Source organism: Tamandua tetradactyla, chromosome 3 (genome assembly GCF_023851605.1).
Source record: "Tamandua tetradactyla isolate mTamTet1 chromosome 3, mTamTet1.pri, whole genome shotgun sequence".
NCBI classification, from domain to species: Eukaryota; Metazoa; Chordata; class Mammalia; order Pilosa; family Myrmecophagidae; genus Tamandua; species Tamandua tetradactyla.
Window position 1 is genome coordinate 23,421,381 of NC_135329.1, and position 22,370 is coordinate 23,443,750.

The 22,370-nt window shown below is 40.9% G+C and overlaps 1 protein-coding gene across 3 annotated transcripts in view; it reads right to left on the reverse strand.

The window, feature by feature from the left end:
* The window catches only part of BIN3 (bridging integrator 3), a 46,598-nt gene extending 24,466 nt beyond the window's left edge, over nucleotides 1-22,132 (reverse strand). Inside the window, exons 1-2 of one of the 3 annotated variants that reach the window (XM_077152771.1) lie at nucleotides 22,007-22,122; nucleotides 1,296-1,344 (exon numbers count right to left, since the gene is read on the reverse strand). Coding sequence is in view for 1 of the 3 variants with exons in the window: in XM_077152769.1 (XP_077008884.1) it covers nucleotides 1,296-1,344; nucleotides 22,007-22,014 (57 nt within the window). In the remaining 2 variants the exon portion in view is untranslated. Of the gene's footprint in view, nucleotides 1-1,295; nucleotides 1,345-22,006 lie in introns of all 3 variants that reach the window. The other 2 variants (XM_077152770.1, XM_077152769.1) reach the window with 2 other exon arrangements.
* Between the last annotated feature and the right edge of the window lie 238 nt (nucleotides 22,133-22,370).

Below are 22,370 nucleotides of genomic sequence, written 5' to 3' on the forward strand. Positions count from 1 at the left end.
TTCAGATCTGCCCTGGATTAAGCTCTGGAGATTCAAAACCACACCCTCCCACTTCCTGTAGGCGGCTAGAGCCCAACATTTGTACACCCAGATTCTTTGAGTTTCAGCTGAGGGCCTACACAGATGGTCAGCCTCTGCATGGGAGGTAAATTCTGAGTTTGTCAGCGACCTGCCTCTGCATGCAAAAGGGGAGGGCTCTTTTAACTCTGGCCCATATTTTTTTAAGTGATCTAACTGGATTTCCCAAAGATAGAGCCATTGGTCAGACGTGTGCTGAATTTCCCGCCAAAACTGACGCAATGTCTTTCCCGTAGTTCTGAGACTTGAGCTAGAGAGGGAGGAGGTTATTAAGACAAGAACTGTCAGGAGCTGAAATGATAGAGACAAGGGCCTCCATGAGGCTGACTCTACTGGACTGCTTAGAGATGTCATGCTGGGAGATGCTCAACAGTTAGATTTTCCCAGGTTCAAACCAAGAGACTTGTTCATATTTGTGATGGCAGGAGTTTAAGAAAAGCTAGTCTTTACTAGAATTCTAAAATCTTGGGAGTTTCACAGCTTGAGAAACATTAAGCAGTGAAAAGAGAAGCAAACAGAGGCTCAAACCTAAGTTCTAATTCTAGTTCTGCCAGTATCACATTTTTATAACCTTAGAAGAGTCACTGCAACTTCACAGGCCTGGGTGTTCTCGTCAAGAAAAATCAGGAGGTTGGATTGGATCTAGAAAATTAGACAGATCTAACTTTCAAAGAACCAATAACTCTTTCTCTCCCATTCTTGAAATAAAATAGGAGTAAAACTGTAACTTTCAAAGGGGATATGATTCAATCATCCTCTCTAGCTGAGTGCCTCTGGGTCATAGCCAAGTATGCACTTAGGAGTGGTGAGAAAGAGACCTGGGACACCTAGAGAAGCTGAGTCTTATGCCCAGCTAAGGTGGACAGAAATAAAAGTATGGGATGCATCCTTGGCAGGAGTCTGTTTCTGAGGCTCTCTTAGGAAAACTGCTGGGTACCACACCAATTCCTAGAGAGGGACTACTCAGGAGCAGTCTATACATCTCTGCAGTCCACCACCTCTTCTATCTCCCTTGGAAGGCTGACCTGAAGGAGGAAACATCCCAGGACAGGAGGCCCCACATGCCCTAGTCTATGTGAAGTTCTAGATCAACATGACTGGAAATAAGGTCCAAGTTTGTTGCCCTCCCAGCCCCAACATGTGTTGAGTCAAAGCTCTGGCTCTGTATGGAGACCACATAGAACTGAATTTCAGAAAGAAAGAATTGGGTTACTCACTGTTTTGGGGACAATCTGTTTCTTGGGCTGCCCAATCTTGAAAGGAATCCTATAGGAAAAAGAGACACAGAGAGATATGAAAAATGAGGAATTATGTGGCTAAAGAGAATTCATACAACATAGGACATTTTCCCCTCATGGGGGTAAAGAAGACAAGCCAGGGCTTGCTTCTTGGTGCTTATACCAAGTACCCTTGGGGGGCTGGGACCATTAACATCTAGGCTTGGTTCTGGGAGACTGATCCTCCCATCCACAGAGGCAGACTGAGGTTCTTAGGCACTTGCCTTCTGCCACAGTGCATTCTTCCTAATGATGGTTGTTAAATACATTTAAAAAGTGAATGTAGAAAGGGAAATAATGAAAGACCAGTGATTAGTACAGACCTTATATCTTGAGGAGCTGAGAAGTCAGAAATTACAGGCTCACTTTATTAGCTATCATCCTAGAAAATGTCCCTTTTAGAAGACAAAATAAAATCACTTATATTAGGTGATTCCTCTAGAGAGAGACAAACTGTGGGAAGTGAAGAGATTGTTGGGTGGTTGGGGAAAGATGACAAACTGTAGAGGAATTTACAACTGGCCAGGCTGGATTATGGTTCCTTCTGAAAAACTGACAAAAATCTAAATGTGGCTACGTTGGAGAAGAATCTGAAATCCAGCCCAAGTCTGCCGTGAACTTGTCATGGTGCTTTGCCCCTCTTAGCTATCACTTTAAAATGGAACACAGCTAAGAATGTAGCCTGGCTTAATGAAAGATTATGGGTCTAGAAGTACAAACCTCAGCACTAGCCCAGTCTCCCCCTCCAATGAGCTGGCTGCCCTTTGGTAAGGAACTACTGCATAGTGACTTAATCTCCTGCTCTGTAAAATGAGGGGGCTAAACAAAATAAGTTGGAAGCTTCCTTAAGGTACTGAAAGTTCTATGATTTTGTGGGAAAGAAAAGAGCTGTGGTCAGGTTAGAACGCAAACACAGGGTATCCCCACAGTGACAGGAACTGTAGGCTTCTCCCTGGGATCAGCACAGGGTAAAGGTCTACAGGAGAGTCCTGAAGGCCTGAGGCAAAACCAGCCACGCTTACTGCTCTCCTTCCAGCTCTCTGGAATGGGTAAGCTCTCTTCATTCAAACCTCCCGCTTCCCATGCTGCAGCTGAGCCACTCCAGCTGAATACGGCTCTCAATCCCCACCATTCTCTTCACATCCCCTTCTCCCTGAACCTGGTTTGATTTGACCCAAACTGACCAACGCTGTTTCTAAACGTAACGGTATAATTAACTACCGATAATAACCCCAGACAACGATTGGGTTGAAAGGATGGGCCAGCCTGAGTCACAGTGGTTTAAATTTAATTTCTGGAGGACATCCTGTTTATTGTTAACACAGCCCCATAATTTGGGAGCATTAACCCCTTGGGGGCTGGCTGATTCACATGGCTTCTGTAAACAAATAATCTTTGGCTATATAATTACCAGGGGAAAAGGTAGGCAATGAAACTGAAAAGGAAAGAAAAATGAAATTGCTGTTTCCCTTTCTCAGACCTAAAGAGCAAAGGCTCGAGGGGAAATGATCTATTTAGCCCCCTTCCCATGTCCCCAGTTACTTTCCCCAAAATCGGGGATTGGAATTGACTGACAGACTGGTTTTGGACAGCGGGCAGTTGCCCTCAAGGAATATTTTGGGTAGAGTACAAATGAGATCCTAGTGGCATTGTTAAAAGATCAACCATGTTTCTTAAGAAGCATGTTGCAGTATAAAAAGCTCTGGACCAAGAATCAGAAATCTGACCTCTGCCTCTGACTACTTTTGTGATTTGAACAAGTCACAATCTCTCTGGAGCCCACTTTCTCAAACTATAAAACAAAGGACTTGGAACAGATGGCTCCCTGAGCTCTAAACTTCAATTCTAAATGGAGCCTCCATTCCCATAATATGGAGAGTAAGGATGCATCCAAGGGATTCTCAGAGTATTCTTCTTAAGGATTCTAACTTGGAGTCAAGGCCTACACAGCAGGTAACAAGTGAAGAGGAACTAAGATTACATTATTATGGTGCTGTGGACCCTCTCTCGAACTTAACATAGAATCAGAGTCTTTTTCGAACCATGAGTAACCATAGAAATTTTTCCAGTCCAACCCTCTCATTTCATACATGAAAAAACAGACCTGGAGAGGCTCAGTGACTAGCCCAAAGTCATTCTGCCAGTTAACAGAAGAATCAGGAATCAATAATCAGGTCTCTCGACTTCCACCCCAGTTTCTCAGTATTGAACATTACTAGAATGCTACTCATATTCTCTTTATATGAACTTGTTATTTGAAGAAACTATGAAAAATCACTTGCCCATACTACTTAGGTCTTAAAGCACTATGAAATTAGAAGGGGCTCCTGTTTCTTTAAGAGAGTGGAAATGAAAGAGATGAGCATGGTCACAAGGAGGAAGGCTGGCAATGAACTGGGTGCTTCTGCACAAGTTAAAGGTTCAGGGTATTATGTGGACAACCAGTTTTCTTTCTTTGTGTTCCCACTATAAGTCCTGAGGATCACATGTAACTATCATACTATTCTGATGATTTTTCAACTTACCTGCTCAAAAGCATTATCTCCACCAGCTGGAATAAGTTTTTGCTTTAAAATAAATTTTTTATATTAAAATAATCTTAGATTTACAAAAGAATTGGGAAGACAGTATAGAAATCCCCATAAACAATACCCAATTTCCCCTTTTATTAACATCTTACATTAATACGGTACATTTGTCCCAATTAATGACCCAATATTGATGCCTTATGGTCAATTAAAGTCTACATTTATTGAGATTTCTTTAGTTTTCCCCTAATGTCCTCACGCTGTTCCAGGAATCCATCCAGGATCCCACACTACATTTAGTTGTCATGACTCCTTAGACTGCTTTTGGGTGTGATAGTTACTCAGACATTCCTTGTTTTAGGTAACTTGATATTTTAGGGAGAGCTGGTCAGGTTATCTATAGACTATCCTTCAAGTGGGATTTGTCCGATGTTTTTCTCATGATTAGACTAGTGCTATGGATCTCCAGGAGGAAGACCACAGAGATAAAGTACCATTGTCATCACATCACCTCAAGTCAACGTGACTTATCGCAGTTGCTATTAACCCTGATTACCTGGCTGAGGCAGTTTTCCCAGGTTTCTGCCTTATAAAGCCTCTCTTTAGTCCTTTGTACATCCTATTGTACTTTTTGGAAGAAAGTGCCTATGTGCAGCCCACACGTAAGGATTCAGGAGTTATGCTCTCTCCTTGAGGGCGGAGTATTTACATAAATTATTTGGAATTCTTCAGTATAGGAAATTTGTCTTTCCTCCCCTATTTATTTATTTATTTATTCAATCACTTATTTATATCAGTGTGGACTCATGGATATTATTTTAAGCTTTGGGTTATTATCCAATACTATTTTACTTTCTTGCTCAATTGTTCCAGCTTCGGCCACTGGGAGCTCTTTTAGTTGGCTCCTGTGTGTCTTTTTGACATACCTCCCTCATTGTGGGTTGTATGTTTGTTTTTTGAGCATTTGTTTACCTTCTGGTACTACAAGATACTACAGCTCATTTGTACATCTCCTAGAATCAATGGAGGGATCTCTTAAATCAGCATTCAATGTGCCTCTATAATACGGTCCCAATCTTCCTTTCACTCAGTTTTCTTTCTCAACATACTCAATACATGATTCAGCCAAGTGCCTCCATTGGTTAATCCCCCAAATGCAGATTCCTTATAATTTCCTGTCCCAAACTGGGACACTTTTGAGTGCAAAAGGGGGTGCCATTAACAATTACATAAAACAACAGTCATAAACCTGGATTGTCCAGGGAAAGTAAGGCATATGGCCATCTCAACCACACGGAATGCCTTTTCTTCTCCTAAATTAAGGAAAGCTGTTCTCAAGCTCCAACTCTCACTGACCTTCTCCCACATGTCTGAGACTTATTTGGCATTTAAAAATATTCTACCTTTTGCAACTAATAACACTTTATCTCTTTAAAAAGTAAAACATGCTCATCAGAGAAAACAACTTAAAAATTTGTATACATTAAAAACAGTTTTTGGTGTTGTTATTTAAATTTTGAAAATTTTCAGAGAAAAACAACTGGAAGCAAATATGCCAAATATCAATAGCGGTTAATTCTGGACAGTGAGAATATGATTACTGTTTTCTTCTTTGCACTTTCCATATTTAAAAAAAAAATCCAAGTTTTCTTTTTCTTGACCACAAAAATAAACCTGATTATTATTTAAAAACATGGGAAACATGGAAAAACACAAAAGATCAAAACACGTACACACAGAAGAATAAAATAATCCAGTAAAATCCCGAATCTGTGTGTACCTACATGTATGTACTTATGGATATATGAATATTTACATCATTAAAAAAAGGTGGAATTATCTAGAAACATATCATAAATTTTTAATGTATCAATATATAGTTTTCACCAGCCTGATTTTTTTTTTTTTTTTTTAACATGGGCAGGCACCGGGAATCGAACCCGGGTCCTCGGGCATGGCAGGCAAGCACTCTTACCTGCTGAGCCACCATGGCCCGCCCTTGCCTGATTTTTAGGAGCAACACAGTATCTCATTATATGCCTACATGTGCACCACTAGTTTTAGTTTTTAAATTTATATTACTTACTGTTGGTTGTTTTGACTGAAATTTTTCTTCTATTATAATAAACAAAAATCCTAATAGCTAAATCTTTGTGCACATCAAGGATTAGTCACAGAGTATTAATTCTTAAAAATGGACTTACTGGTCAAAGGATATATACCTATCTAAGGCTGTGATATATTTTGCCAAATTGCGCTAGAGAAAGATGGAAACAGTTTACATTTTACTACCTGCTCTTTGCCTGGCTTAGTGTTTGTCTTTCACTTTTTTACATTGTATGTTTTATCTATAGAAGCTTTTGGTTATTATGAAATGAAATCAAAGCCACCTTTTACTATACAACTTCTTATTTTGGTGTCATACGGAGAAAAACCTGCCCCTCTGCCCCAACAACATATAAATATTCATCTATATCTTATTACATTTGTGGCTTTCTTTTATTAACCTAAGTTTTATTTCTATCAAAGCTATATATGTGTATGATTTAATACATCAACAAAGTTTGTTAAGTAAAACCTCCAGTACTCTAGGCCCCCTAAACTCACTTGCCCAGAGGCAACCACTCTGAAATCAGCTGATTTTTTTATATTTACCTTGGCATCTTTAAATAAAATAAAATGCTCATTCTGCTACTTCTTGATTGTTAAATATTGTCCTTTCATTTTAGAAGATAAGGATTTAAACAAACAAACAAACAAATGAAAAAACAAACCTCTTTCAGGTCCCCACCTCCACTACACAAAGGCATACTTGCAATTCCTCTTCTCCTCAATATGGCTATACTGTAATTTTGTTAGATCAATATTAAGGAAACTACTATGAGTGTATGTGATTTGCCTTCCTTCCTGCATGTAGTAGTCACCAGATTCTTCAGCCTCCACTCAAGCCTTCAGAAGGCTGTAGTTCTAGCCCAGGGATTGAATTGCAGTCTCATTAGCATTCCCAAACCAGAACCTCCCTAGTTAAGCCACTCCCAAATTCCTGACCAACAGAAATCGTTTTGAGCCATTAAGGGTTTGGTTCCTAGAGTCTGCCCATGTCAAAAAAAAGTATTCTATTATTTTTTAATCTACATTCTCCCTTAGTTTTAAAAATAAATTTAAACATGACCAAAAAGACACCCTTTATATATTACAAAGACAAATCTGTAATTTCTTACTTGCTTTATTGATGTTTTCCAAAAACATCTTGACAAATTGCAGTTAATTTAGCTTTTTCCCAACTAAACTGAACTCCCCATGGGTCCATCGTAAAAGTCTAGGACTACTTCATAGGTTTCTGACATGAAGTGGGTAGTAGGAAGATGAAAAAGTAGGAAGTGAAAACAGAGGCTTTCCTTTTTCTTTTGGTTTTTATAAAGGGATATATTAAGTTACAAGTTTATAGTTCTAAAAACATGAATGTATCCAAATTAAGGCATTGAAAAGAGGATACCTTCACTCAAGAAAGGCCAATCTTGTACTGGGTTCTGTCACATGGGAAAGCACATGGCAATGTCTGCTGTCCTTCTCTCCAAGCTTCTGGTTTCAAACAACTCTTTCAGCTCCAGTTTCCAGTGGCTTTCACTCTAAGCATCTGTGGCTCTTCATTTGGCTTCTCCAGGGCAGACTCTGCATATTATCTTTAGCTGAGCATCTCCAAACAGCTGTGTCTTGGTTTTATCTCTCTGTTCTCTATGTCCACTCTTATAAGGACTCTAGTAAACCACTTAAGACTCATCTTGAATGGGTGTGGTCACATCTCCATGGAAAATCGTAAGGTCCCATGCAACAATAGGTCTGCCCCAAATGACTGGATTAAAAGAACATGGCAGAAAAGTCCCCTTCAGGGAATGATGAGAAAGGGGGAAAATTCAACTTCCCCAAGTTGAATTCTTGATATTCTTACAAGCAGGTGGACAATCAAAGCTATAGGCTGAGCCACCAAACTTGGGGTTTGTTCATATGAAACTTAACCCCACAAAGGATAGGTCAAGCCTACTTAAAATTAGGCCTAAAGGTCACCTCCAAGAGAACCTCTTTTATTGCTCAGATGTGGCCTCTCTCTCCAGCCAACACAACAAGCAAACTCACCACCCTCCCCCTGGCTATGTGGGACATGACTCCCAGGGGTGTGGACCTTCCTGGCAATGTGGGACAGAAATCCCGGAACGAGCTGAGACTCAGCATCAAGGGACTGAGAAAACCCCTAGAATGGGCTGAGACTCAGCATCAGGGGATTGAGAAAACCTTCTTGATCAAAAGGGGGAAGAGTGAAATGAGACAAAATAAAGTGTCAATGGCTGAGAGATTCCAAACAGAGTTGAGAGGTTATCCTGGAGGTTATACTTACGCATTAAATAGATATCACCTTGTTAGTCAAGATGTAATGGAGAGGCTGGAGGGAACTGCCTGAAAATGTGGAGCTGTGTTCCAGCAGCCATGTTTCTTGAAGATGATTGTATAATGATATAGCTTTCACAATGTGACTGTGTAATTATGAAAACCTTGTGTCTGATGCTCCTTTTATCTACCTTATCAACAGATGAGTAAAACATATGGAATAAAGATGAATAATAGGGGAAACAAACGTTAAAATAAATTTAGAGTGAAATGCTGGTGATCGGTGATGGGGAGGGGTGGGGGGTATGGTATGTATGAATTTTTTTCTGTTTTCTTTTTATTTCTTTTTCTGAACAGATGCAAATGTTTCAAGAAATGATCATGATGATGAATATGCAACTATGTGATGACATTATGAATTACTGATTATATATGTAGAATGGAATGATCAAAAGTTATGAATGTTTGCTTTTGTTTGGTATTTTTTGGTATTAAAAAAAATTTTTTTAAAAACATGGCAGAAAACAGAGGTTTTCTTAACTGACTGCCATTTAAATACTTTAAGATTTCTAAGCTCACAGAAATAATGGACCAGGTGAACACGTGGCTAGGGCTCCTTTCAGGGACTTGGAAAAGAACCATGTAAGTGAGGGGCTCTGAGATGTTGGCTTTATTAGTTTCACACAGTAAGTCTAACTTTGTGTCCCCTACTACAGAGACTCCCTGTTTTATAGAATCCAGAGGAGGGAAACCCTCCTTTCTTCTGCTAGGGTGGGGGTAGGAGACAGTCTCCCAGTGAAATGGAGTTGGAGAGGAGACTTAGGGCTCTAACTTATAAACATTTTCAACCAGTCCTCCTTATCTCAGCACTCAGTTTCACACCCACTTACAGAGTACCCTCATGCCATCAATCCCATTTGCTTTGATACCAACCACAATAACATACATTTCTATATGCCTCTATCTACTCACCTTTAAGAAGTTCATGTCACAAATTACATTTCTAAATATTATGAGTTACAAACCATTTAAACCTCACTACATTTTATACATTTGCCTCTTAGATCCTTTAGGAAGTAAAAAGTGGAGTTACAAATAAAAACATACACTAGTACTGGCACCAGTCAATTGTCTAGTGTCCTTTCCTTTCAAACTGAAGAAACACCTTTGGCATTTCTTGTAGGGCTGATTTAGTAATGATGACATTTGTCTGGGAATGTCTTAATTCCTCTCGCATTTTTGAAAGACAGTTCTGCTGGATACAAAATCTTGGCTGGCAATTATTTGCTTTCAGCACTTTAAATATATCTTCCCACTGCTTTCTTGCCTTCATAGTTTCTGATGAGAAATCAGTAGCTAATCTTGTTGAGGTTCCCTTGTATGTGAGACATTGCATCTCGCTTGTGGATTTCAGAATTCTTTATCTCTGGCATTGGATAGTCTGATTATACTATGGTGCAGTGTGAGTCTATTTATGTTTATTCTGTTCGGAGTTCTTTGTGCATCTTGGACATACATATTCATGTATTTCATTAAATTTGGGAAGCTTTTAGCTATTCTTTCTTTGAATATTCTCCCTGTCTCTTTCTTTCTTTCTCCTCCTTCCGAGACTCCCACAATGCATATACTGATTTACTTGATAGTGTCCCACAGGTTCCTTAGGCTCTGTTTACTTTTCTTCATTCTTTCCTCTTTCTGTGCCTCACACTGGATGGTTTCAATAGTCTTATCTTCAAGTTCAAACCTTTCTTCTGCCAGCTTTAATTTGCTATTGAATCCCTCTAGGGAAGTTTCTATTTCTGTTACTGTGGCCTTCAGGTTTGTTTGGTTCCTTTTCATAATTTCCATTGCTGTATCGCTATTCTCTTCGTAGTCAGATATTGTTTTTCTGATATCATTTAGTTTTTGGTCCATATTTTCCTTTAGCTCTTTGAACATATTTAGGACCATTAAAAAAAAGTTTTGTCTGGTGTGTCCCAGGTCTGGTCCTCCTCATTGATGGTTTCTAACACTTTAATCTTCTCCTTTGCCCAGGCTATCACTTCCTGTTTCTTTGAAAGTTCTGTAATCTTTTGTTGAAACCTGGGCATTTTCATATTTTAGGGGTTATCACTGGAATTTAGTCTTTGACATATTTATTCCTTAAGCTTGTATTCAGCTAGCGCTATGACAGAGCTTTCCTTGAATGTCAGGAGCTAACAAACAACAACAATAAAAAGGAGGAATAAGAAAACTCCTTCCCTGCCTTTGAAGATTGATGTATGTGCATGCTCTACTACAGGGATTATCATGTAACGCATTTGGAGAACAGATCCAGCCCAAAGCATAAGGGCCTCCCTGAACCTTTCTGCTCATGCCTATGGTCTTGAGCTTTCATGTCTGGCCCAAGAAATTTCCCCATTTACAAGGATGTAAACATCCCCTCTTCCTTAGGAAACAGTTTCCTTCCAGTCCTGGGCACTGCACTGTATGTATGGCCAACAATCCCTTGCTCCAGGGAGCCACCTGGCTGTTCTCCTTCAGCATTCTGTAGGATTGTTCTGTTAACTGCTTTCTACACACAGGCAAGTTCTGCGATAGCAAGTCCTTCAAGCCACCCTGACAGGCTGTGCCAGATATACATGCACTCAGAATATATATGAAGGTTACTCTCTTTTCTCTAGAATTGAGATCAGGGATACACAAAGGGATAATGGGCCAGATCCAGACAGAGCCAGTGAGGGGATGGGGAAAGGGCCAGTCAGAGTGCCATGAGATCCTACTGCTTTCAAGTGGCCTTTTTCTTGATTTGGTATTTACCCTGTTATTGCACTCCTTTAACTATTTTCTGGAGCTTTAAGAAAGATGTTTCTGCCAGCCCTTGCTGATTGTTCAAAGCTTTCGTAGGGGGATGGAGACCTGAAGTGTTTCTCTCTATCATCTTGATTGGGGCAGGGCCTCTATTTCAATATTTTTCTTTTTCAGATAATTTCCTGGCTGTTATTTATTATTATTATTCAAGATAAATTTCAAAGTCATCTGCTGTGCTGCCCTCCTCAAAAAATTGCAGGAGGATATTTATTACCGGAAATGCATTATATTGATAGATTAATTTTTGAAGAACCTACATCTTTACAAATATTAGGTTTGCCTATTCAGGGCCATAAGATTTATTTCCATTCATTCAAGTCTTTTATTATGTTGCCTGTTTTTTTTCTTACTATAGGTCCTATACATGTATTTTATTAAATATCAAGATCCCAAAGTAATGCTAACATGAATTTTCCAGCCCTACACTTCCTGTTAGATGTATTCCTTGGAATTTTCATTTTTGGTTATACTATGGATGGGATTTTCTTTTTCATTTTATCTTCCTGGTATATAAGAAAACTATTAGATTTTAAATATTTGCCTTGAAACCAGTAACTGTCTACATATTTAACTGACATAAGCCAAGAAAACAAAGAATTAGGTTTTCCTGATAGTCATATAATTTGAAAATAACAAAATTTGCCTTTTCTTTTTAATAGTCATACTGCATTTTTTTTTGTCCTGTGTTATTGCACTGGCTAGAAATTGTAGGAAAGAAAAGAAAAACATTTCCAATCTTAGTAAGGATGCTTTGAGTCTGATCTTTCACTAGTAAATGTGAAGGAAGGTAACTAGTTTCAGCCAGAAAGCTTCATAATCAAAAGAAAATATATTTTTGTTCCTAGTTTACTAAAAGAAACAAAAACTGGATTTTTGAATTATACCAATGTCTTTTCAGCATGCATTTAGATGACCAGTTTGTTCTCCCAGGACCCATTATGATCATGAACTGTGCTAATACATTTCCTAATAATGAACCATCCTTTCATAATTGTGGTAAAGGATACTTGTCAACTAACTTTGATGTATACATGCCTTGCTTTCTGATTATGAAATATAAGCACCTTAAGGGCAGGGGCTGAATGTTTTACTGCTTTGCAACCCCTGCAAGTACTGCTTAGGCACAGTGCTATTTTCAATTTTACACTGAATGAATATTTTATAGATATTAAAGACCTGCTTTGTGCCAAACTGTGCTAGATTTTAAGGATATCAGAACGAACAAGACAGACACATTCTCTGGTTCTATGGTGCTTATACTCTAGTCTTATGCACGTAGTAAGCATTGAATGAATGAAAAAAGTGCATCTGTCCCAAAGGCTTAGAAAACACTATACTCTAATTCAAGTTTCCTGTGAAAAGCTACTCTTAGATGGAGCTATATAAACAAAGAAAAGTAATATCATTGTATTTAGTTTACTGATTCTTATCTGACCAAAACTAAACCCAAACGGGGTATCACCAGTCACAAGTATCAGCTGGAGTCAAGGAACAGTACTGAGAAAGAGAAAATGGAGACGGGCCTTTGGCATTGGAAGTAAAGCCTGGTGAAGCCACAGAAAAATGGGCAATGGAAAATGTTTTAAAGAGCCTAAGAGGAAACAAATAGGAAGGAATAAGACTCTGGTGAGTTTACTCAGAGGTTGTCAAATTGCAGATATGCTCCCATTCTGCTAGAGAAAGAGCCAGAATACTGGGGCAGGTGCCTTGACATAAGGACCTGAGATTATCCGCCACTGAAACTGCGCATTCTTGCAGGAAGCAGTGAAAGGTAGCAAAGAAGAGAAAGCAAGAGGGAAAGGGAAAATAACTATACTTCTACAGGATCTTCTGCTACTTCCTTCCATTGAAGCCATAATTTTATCCCCGCTGTTCTGTTTCCCTTGGAATGTGGGACTTCCTTATGAGAAACAGTTGCTTTGGAAAGTGTGCAGCAGGGGTGACAATATTGCAACATCTCCAGGAGCAGTGGCTGCCTTGGCACAGCAGGATCATACGGGGCCGAAGCTGGCAGTCCTCCAGGGCATGGAGAGGCTCACTGGGCTTCAGGACTTTTGGTCCTCCTCAGTTTTCCTCAGGGCTCTCCCCTTGGTACTGTGTGGGTAAGCCACAGTCCAGAGAGAAGACAGGGCTTGCTCTCCAGAGAATCTCTGTGTTCTGGAAGAAATCAAGAGGGCTCTGGGCTCTCTACCTCTGGAATAGGATTTCTTACTTTATTATGCTTGCCATTCCATAAATATGAGCACCGGAGGGCAGGAAAAGGGCTATTTTGGGCTCAGCAACAAAATGGAGAAAACGTTTCTCTCAATCTTACCCTTCTCCAACTTTCAACACGCCTTACCTCAAAAAAGAAAAAAAGTTCTATGTTACAGAGGGTAAGGGGCAAAAAAAATAAAAAGATTCCATTTTCTTTCACAATAAAAAGAAGTCAACAGGATGTTCTCTAAAGCTACAAATACACTTTTCAAACAGTAAATATCTCTATTAGCAGCATGATGCCAGTTAGCTAATTCTGTCTCAGTAAACCTTTCCAAAAAAACTCCTGCTCTTGTGTAATGTCTATTTACAAAAACAGCTCTTTTGCATTTTCAATTTGTTAGGTTTCTCAATCTTTTGTTTCCTTGCCCCTCTACTGCAGAAACAGAGACAAGAGGCAGGACCAGATGGCAGTTGGGTGGGGATCCCCTGGTCACCCTAGCAGATCCCTTGATTTCTGACTTCTTTGGAGAGTTTTCCACTTTCACTGCCAAGATGGGTATAAACAAGCTAAAAGCTAAACATTGTTCCTTGATCTTCAGTTGGCCTCTGGAATTTGTTTCTACTGAACATGAATGAGCCAAGGTCTGGTGTGGAGATGGAAAGAACCCAGAGATGATTTTTCATAGAGAAATGAGTGACTTGACCCCACTCCTTATTTTCCTGATATCCTCAGCTGGGCAAGAGATCCACTTTGTTAGTTTAGTTTTGTTTTTTGGGGGAGGGGGACTAGTGAAGGAGAGGGTAATGAGGGGACGGCTGAGCAAAGAGTAGGAGGCAGCAGATAGTGGCTGAAATGCTGGCTCCCCGGGGAGTGGTCTGGGCCTGAGTCACCGTCTAGGCAAGAGCAGGAAGGTGGGCGAAAGGCAGCAGTTTCTGCAGGCTGGAAGGACAGGCCCTCCCCCCACCCCCATCCTTCTGTTACTCTATCCTTGGGCTTACTGCCTTCTCTGGTCTGAGGCCCCACCAAGGATACCACTACCCTAACAGGGTAGGGGCAGGGCTTATCAAGAGTCATCTGGCTCCGGGAGAGCAGCTGCCTGTTGGATGCCATCCTCTCTGTATGAAGGGCCAGCTGGCCACGATGCCAAAGGGCCAAGGAAAGTTCAACTCAAGCAAGGACATGAGAGATTCTATCAGAAGGGAAACTAATTGAGCTGTAAATGATCCAATTCCAGTGCCTATAACCACAGCCTCTCTGGCCCCACCACAGTCCATCCCCTAAATTAATGGGATCCCAAACCAGAGCACACAGAACATCACCCTCATTCGCCAGCAGACTGAGGAAATATGTGTGTATTTAAAAATAAAAGGCATGACTCTGTGACTTGGCTGATTTGTTACTTGGACCAGAACAATCATCCGGTTCAGCTGTGAGTCCACCTTCCCCCCTGCTCCCAAGGCTGATCTCTAAAAAGTAAAGACAAAATGAATCACAAAACGTTAAGAGTCACAAGAGATCCTAGAGATCATCTAATTAAAACAACCATTTATTGAGCATCTACTATTGACGGATTCTGCAACAGATGCTTCATATACATCAGTTCACTTAAAGGGGTCCACTCCTGTATTTCCCCTTGGTTAGTGCTTGGACACTGGAGCCACCGCTTGGGTTCAAGCCCTGATTCTGCCAATCACCAGCTGAGGAAGCATGGGCAAATTATCTAACCTTCCTGTGTCTCAGTTTTCTCATCTGTAAAACAGGATAATCATATCCCTATCTCATAGGGTTGTTGTGATGATTAAATGAGCTTGATGCTTAAAACAGTTCCTGGCATACAGTGAAGAGTTTCTAAATATTTGTAGTGAAGATGGTGGTGGTGGCATTTGATGCCAATGATAAAACTGAGGCCCAGAAGGAGTGACTTGGACTAAGTAACACAGAGATAAGTAGAACCAGGACCAAAGCCCAGCTATCTAAGAGCTAAGTGGTCCCAGTATAGTGTTCTTTTCACTATACCCCAAGGAATGGCTAGGAAACCTGAAATTATTTTTCTGTTTTTGGGGCAAGAAGCAGTCCCATACCATAATGTAACACTACCATGCCCAAGTTACTAAGTTTGTTTAAAATTGAGCTTTTTACGTCCACTATTATACATTTATCCATGCTGATACACATAGCTCTATTTCACTCACTTCAGCTACTATATCATATTTCATTATAAAAATATATCACTATTCATCCATTCTCCAGATGCTGAAGAGCTACAAGCAATGATGCAATTAACATTCCTGTATATGTTTCCTTATTTCAAAGGTGCAAGAGTTTCTCTGGGTTATAGGGTATGTACATTTTCAGCAGTATTAGGCATTGCAAAACTTCCAACGGGGCTGTACCTATTTACATTCCCATGGGCAGTGTAGGAGACTTCAAGTAGAGCCTGATCTTCAGATACTTTGTATTGCCAGACTTTAAAATTGTTGCCAGTTTGATGGTTGTGAAATGGCATCTCATTGTTGCTTTAACCTGCTTTTCCCTGATTGCTAAAAAGTCTGACCATCTTTCCACAGGCTTTTGTCCACTTGGGTTTTCTCTGTGAAGTAACTGACAGTTTCAAATCTATGGAATAAGCTCTTATAAAATAAAGTTCTTATAAAAATAAGTTCTATATTTCTTATCATAACCTATTGAGAACAACCAAATAAGCAAACAATCTTATCTTAAGCTGGCTGGGGTCACAGGTGATCACTTACAGTCTGAATTTATTTTTTAACTGTGAAAATATACAAAAGAGAAGAAATTTCAAAGCACACCACGGCAATTACTTATAGAACAGATTTCAGAGTTTGGTATGGGTTACAGTTTTACAATTTTAGGTTCATCCTTCTAGGTGCTCCAAGACAGTGGAAGTATAATCTGAATTTCTGTAATCAATGCCTAGATAAGGGTTTTTCAAACCAGGGCACATCATTCATTTAAACTGCTACACCATATTTCATGGGATATATAAATTAAAATTACTCATGAAATCAATTGAAGTGGGTCACTCTTTACAAAAATGAAAATATCAGAGTACACTGCACATATCCTGCATGAAACTTTTATTTCAAGTACAAACGTGTGTGCAGGTTGTGATGTTAAACGTATTTCTAACAGTGTTGTAGACAAAAAAGTTTGAAAGCTCCAATCCAAATTAGCATCTCTGGCTCCATTCTTCCTCTTTTCTAATCTATCTTGAAGACTACTACTAAATTACTCTAACCCATTGTTACTGTCATGCTACTTCCCTGCTCAAAAACCTTCCATTTTCAAAACCCTAGGATCAGTTTCAATTCCTCAACAGGGCACTGAACACATGATACAATGTGGCCCCAAACTAGAATGCTGATTTCCATTAATGAAGCTTCTACTCAAATCACTAACCCAAAATGGGCTCCTGACTGACTCCCCAATACATACCTTTTCCACACCATTCTTCTAACCTGGATCCCTCTCTCATTCCCCAATGAAACAGGACACACCTGCTAAGTCAAGATTTAGTTAAAATTACATGCCCCGCTTGAAGTCTTTTTTGATGATGCCATGCCAACACTTAGTGATCTTTGTCCCTCTTCTGAATCCTTGGAACTTCTCCTATACTGGCAGAAGACAGGGACCAACTATTATAGTTTTTTGAAGGCAGATCACACCCTTGTATATTATTAACATTCAGTAGGTATTAAACCAACAAATGTTTACTGGTCATCATCTATGGGCAACACCCTATACTGGGTCCTATTTGATGGATTAACCACAAAATAATGGGTTTGGAAATCAACTCTAATAGTTTAATTGCCAACTCTAAAGGTTAACTTGGCAGGTTTACTTAAAGAGTATAATACCTAAGAAAACACTTTTGACTAAGTAACTGTGGGACTCAAGATAGTTAACTATTTTGAACTACTCCAAAATCTGGAAAAAGCCCCCTACCCTGTTAAAACCAGCTGAAATAAGACTGAGATTGTTTGTATTCAAAGCAATGCTATATATGGGATTTCACAGACTCTTCTGTCCTCATCTATTAGGTATCACCACACTCTCTACAAAGGAGAAAAAAGCTCGGAGAGAGCTTGGCCTGTCCAAAGTGATAGAGCAAGTAAGTGGTAAAGTGACTCCAGGCAGGAAGGCCCAACAGGAGGAAGAAACCTGGAGGTTTATAGGACAAAAGAAACTTCTCACAGCATTTCACGTGTGAAAATTGACAATTTCCTAAAATTCACTAGCAACCTGGCAGTGTAGATACTTCCTAGCAATGTGTAAAACCTTCCTTTGGGATCACAATCTACTTGGGAATGATTTTCCACTTTTCTAATGCTCTTGTTCAAGTAGAGAGAATACTCAGGAGACACAGGTTTTAGTTCTAATCCTGCCAGTTACTAGCTGAGTGGGTTCTGATAAATTCTGAAAGGAGGATAATAAGGCCTGCAGTGCATACTTAAAAGAGTAGATTTGAAGATGAAATTAGATAATGGATGGGAAAATAATTTGAAAAGTTAAAAGCACCATACAAGTGTAAGACAGCAATGGTAATAACGAGAGAAAAAAATACTCCACCGAGAAAATGTGTGAAATGGAATGGATGGCTTTGTCTGACCCAGAAGTTGACCTTCCTTTTTAAATATGCCATCCATGTCCTTCAACAATTACCCGTTAGGTACCTAGTATGTGTAAGATAGCATGTGTGCACAAAGATGAAGAAGTCATAGGGCCTACTCTCAAGGAATTTATGTGGGAGAGGCAGATGTGTGATGCCTGCAGAGCACGAAAGGGCTGTAGAAATGCTTGGAAAGTACAGAAAAAAACATGCCAAAGTAGTTTGGGTAGGGGAAGAGGGGGGACAGAGAGAAGAGGGGAGGAGAAAAATCAGAGAAGTCCTCCTAGAGGCTCAGATACACTTCTTCTGCTAGTCCATTTACCCACAGCACTCCTAGGGGATCTTCGCCTCAGGAAATGGCCCGTAGGTTTTGTATATTTTCATCTTGAAATTTTTCCCGAGCTGAAGCAAGTCAGTAAACCAGAGTCTTCATTTACACATTTGATGAAACATTTACTGATTGCCAGGAGCAGTACCAGGGATACAGTGATGGCCCTATACTCAACAACTCACAGACTAGTGAGTTTATTGACAAGCGAACCAACAATCCTAGTACAGAGGTCACAGGTTGGATGCCCAACAAAACTTGGAACAGTGTAGGGAAGTAGTTCAGGAAAGCCTCTCAGAGGTAAAGCCTCCTAACTGAGACCTAACTCCTGAAGGATGAGCAGAAGTTACATAGGACGGGAAAGCATTTCAGGTAGAGGAAACAGTATATACAAAAGAGCAGGGACATGAGAGACCAGGAAAAGCTTTGAGAACTGCAAACACAGGAATGAATTAGAATAGGTTGATCCAGAAGAACCTTCCAGGCTACAGTCCAGAGTTGGGCATCTATGCTAAAGATGATGGGGGTGTGGAAAGTGAGAACAAGAAAAGACTGAATATGGATCAGAAGAATATCATTATTAAAGGTGTAGCCAGAAGCAGAAGAGCCAAGAAAAGTTTCCATTCTTTTTACAACAAACTGGGTTGCAAAATGTCAGCTAGAATTATCTGCTCTATTTTACAGATGGAGAAAATAAGACAGAAAAAAGTTAAATGTTTGACAAGGTCATACTGTGAGTGACCAAACCAGAATCCAAACTCAACCTTCTAATTCCTGGTCAAACTTATCTGCACTGTTTCTGACTTTCTTCACGCTGAGTCAAATAACCATATCCATAGGTACAGGATGATTTCTTCCACTACATCTTTTACCTCATCACGTAAACCTAAATCATGAAGGTATATGGTGCCAGGGAAGGCTGCATCCTGGAGACAGCTAATCCAGATTTAAGTCACTATTCTTATTCTATTTATTTCTCTCTCCATACCATAATAAAGACACACACATGTACGGGGGGGTGGGAGGAGGGGGAGGGAGGCTGCACACTTGACTTGGAGCCAAGAAGTGAATCAGTAATCTGAGATGTGAATATCAAATGCCTTCTTCTTAATAGAGCAGACTACGGGGCTACCTTGCTGCAAGGCAGATGGTAGTGGATGAGTGGTTGGGTTGATGGTGCAGGAAGTCATCAGGTACCCACAAAATAAACAGGAGGTGGGCAGGCTGCCTGCACAGAGGAAGCAGAGCACAAAGACATCTCACTTCTCATGCATGTCCAGTGTACAAAGGGCATCAATATTGGACATTTCTCACTGTGACATTTTGAAAGCCCAGCCTAGTCCAGAACAATGGTTACCCTCTGGGGACCATAGGCCACGTGCCCCTAGGCCTTATTCAGTGATGGATGGCATATCCCATGTGCTTGGTGAACTTGACCTTGGGCATCAGCCTCCCATGATGGCTCTACGTCAGTCTGGTCTCTTCCCCCACTGAGAATTCCAGTCTTAGATGAATGGATGGATTCATTCTGGGAGCAGGAAAATCACTCTGGGAGTGAATCAGAAGGAGCCAGCCCAGCTCCCCTTGCCAGCCATTGAGCCAGGAACTGAGTGCAATTGTGTGCCCAGGCACTGGTGCTGTTCCTCTCTCAGGGAGAGAGGGTCAGGGTCCACGCAAGAGATGACGTAGAAGTCCTCTAAGGAGGAAGAGAAAGGAATCTCAGCTTTGAGGGACAAAGCCACCCTTTTGGTTATGACTCTCAATCTGAGGAGGTGCCAAGATGTTTAATGTTACTGATAAATTAGTTCTACTGGATAAAAATCTGCTCCTTCTATATGGTAGTTAATTCCAACTCTCTCCAACCCAATAGAATTTAGGAAATAGGCTAACAATTTTTCAGAAAATGAACTTTCCACAAGATAGGGAGAAATAACTTTCCTTAGATCACCCAGAGAACCATTTATCTTCAGTGGTTTCTGCTCTACTCTTCTTCCAAGTTGAGAAGAAAAGAACAATTTACTTTTTAAAAAATTATAAATGCTAATCTAAGCAATATGCAGCTGTCCTTTCTGCTTTTTATCTTGAAAAATTACACAAGAGAACTCTAAGAATTAAAGATGCAGCAGGCAAGAGGACATCTGCATTGCAAGGTTGGGGGATCCAGACTGACACCTTAAGGAAGCAGTTAATTTAGGAAGGGGAATTGAAGAATTGCCACTTTACCCATCATTAACTAGGTTGTAAGAAGACTGGAAAGTTAGCTTTTTAAGGCTCCAGCCCCCTTCAGCCCCCTGGAGCAAGAGGTGGAGGGTAAAGGAGCAGCTCCTGCTGGGACTTATTAGGCCCTTGCTCCGGGCTCCCCTCCATGTGCTGACACTGATTGCCTGACATCTGTCCATCAATCTTAGTTTGAGAAGCAAAGGGGGAAGGGGACAGTATTGGCTTAAAATTCACATTAGAGAGCTATTCGGGATGTCTGTCTGACACATCAGCTACTTGTGACCAGAACCTGTAATGACAACCTGCACAAGCCTTCCTGAAATATATTTTATTTTCTTCATTCATTCACAACTAGTTAGCATGTTTACTTTGGGTAAAGAACCAAGACAAATTTTGAGGATAGGGTGGCAAATATGTTCCCTACACTAATGTAACCTGGATTCTAAAAGGGTTGATTCATTTGGTATAACTCTGGGGGGCCCCATATTCATACAGGCATATTATTGTAGGATCTCCTGGGGTCTGGGGTTATGGACACCATGACCCTTAGGTCTAAAGGTAAGGTCCTTCCCACGACCAGCCTCTAAGGAAGCCTCAGAAAGGCAGGCAAGTTATGGTTGTCCTATTGTTGACATAAGTAATCCAGAGCAACATACAGGGATTACTTTATGTGCAAACTGACTCTCCTAAATCAACCAGTAAACATTACAAAGTACCTACAATGTGCCAATTATCATACAGTTCTGGACCAATGTACCTACTAGCTCTGGAGTTGTGACTCTCCTACTCTGAAACTCACTGACTTCGTTTTTCCAGGCATGATAGTTACCGTAATGTTTAACTATATGTATGTTAGAGGAAGAGCATTATGTAAGATAACGGCTCTGAAGATGATTACTACTAGTCCAGCCTCATACTGGAGGGGCTAGATGAGGGGTAATTCTTGTTCCTCCCAAAAGAGAAGCAAGTTTTCTTTGTCTTTTAAGACAGTTAAGTGGTACAAAGGGTAGTTATCTGAACGCGAGACGGCTGTGATCAGCGAACAGGGCCCAAACTGCCAGAATGAGGGTCACACTTCTGGGACTGATGCGAGCGGTGATGTCCCACCGATGCGAGGGGAGAAAAAAGACACGTGCTCCACCTCAATGGATATTCAAAAGAAGAGAAAACAAAGAAGTCTCTCAATCTAAGCAACTGGGAGAAGACGAGTCGGCTCCTTGGAACAGGAAGAGCCAGGAGACAGGAATCAGATGCGGGATCCCAGGCTAGGAGGACCCCCTCCCCGCCATCTCCCGATGAGTCCGGCCCAGGGATGGAGTCTCCGGAAGTGCCCCCGAAGGAAAACCCGGTGAACGACCCTAGAACTGGGACCAGTCGGGTCCTGCTCTAGGGCAGACGGGTCGGTGAGGGAAGGGCGGGCACCGACGAGCGAAGAGACTTAGAACCCACGCAGGGGCAAGGCGCATCGGGTCTGGGGCTCCAGCGCCCCCCTAACGCTTGGGCCTCACTCACCAGCTCATGGTCTCGAACCTTGCCCTGAGGTGGCCGTAGCGCTCGCGGCCGGGGTCCTCAGCTGTAATTCGGTCCTCTGGGATCACTTCCGGATTCAGACAGTCTCCAGGAAGTGACGTAACGCCGCCCCCTCTACCCGGAAGATGCAACTGAGAGGGCGGAGACCGCCGTATTAACCTTTTCGCTGCCGCGTGCTTCTTCGCTGCCGGCCCTCACTCAATATCCTAGGGTTAGAGACTAGACCAGTGGGAGAGCGATGAGGACCTCTGGGTCTTTTTTCTGCCGAAAACAGTGACTTGCACGATTCACTTCTGCTGTCTACACGTGCCCTTTGACTGAGCTATTCAGTTTTTCTGTCTGTAAA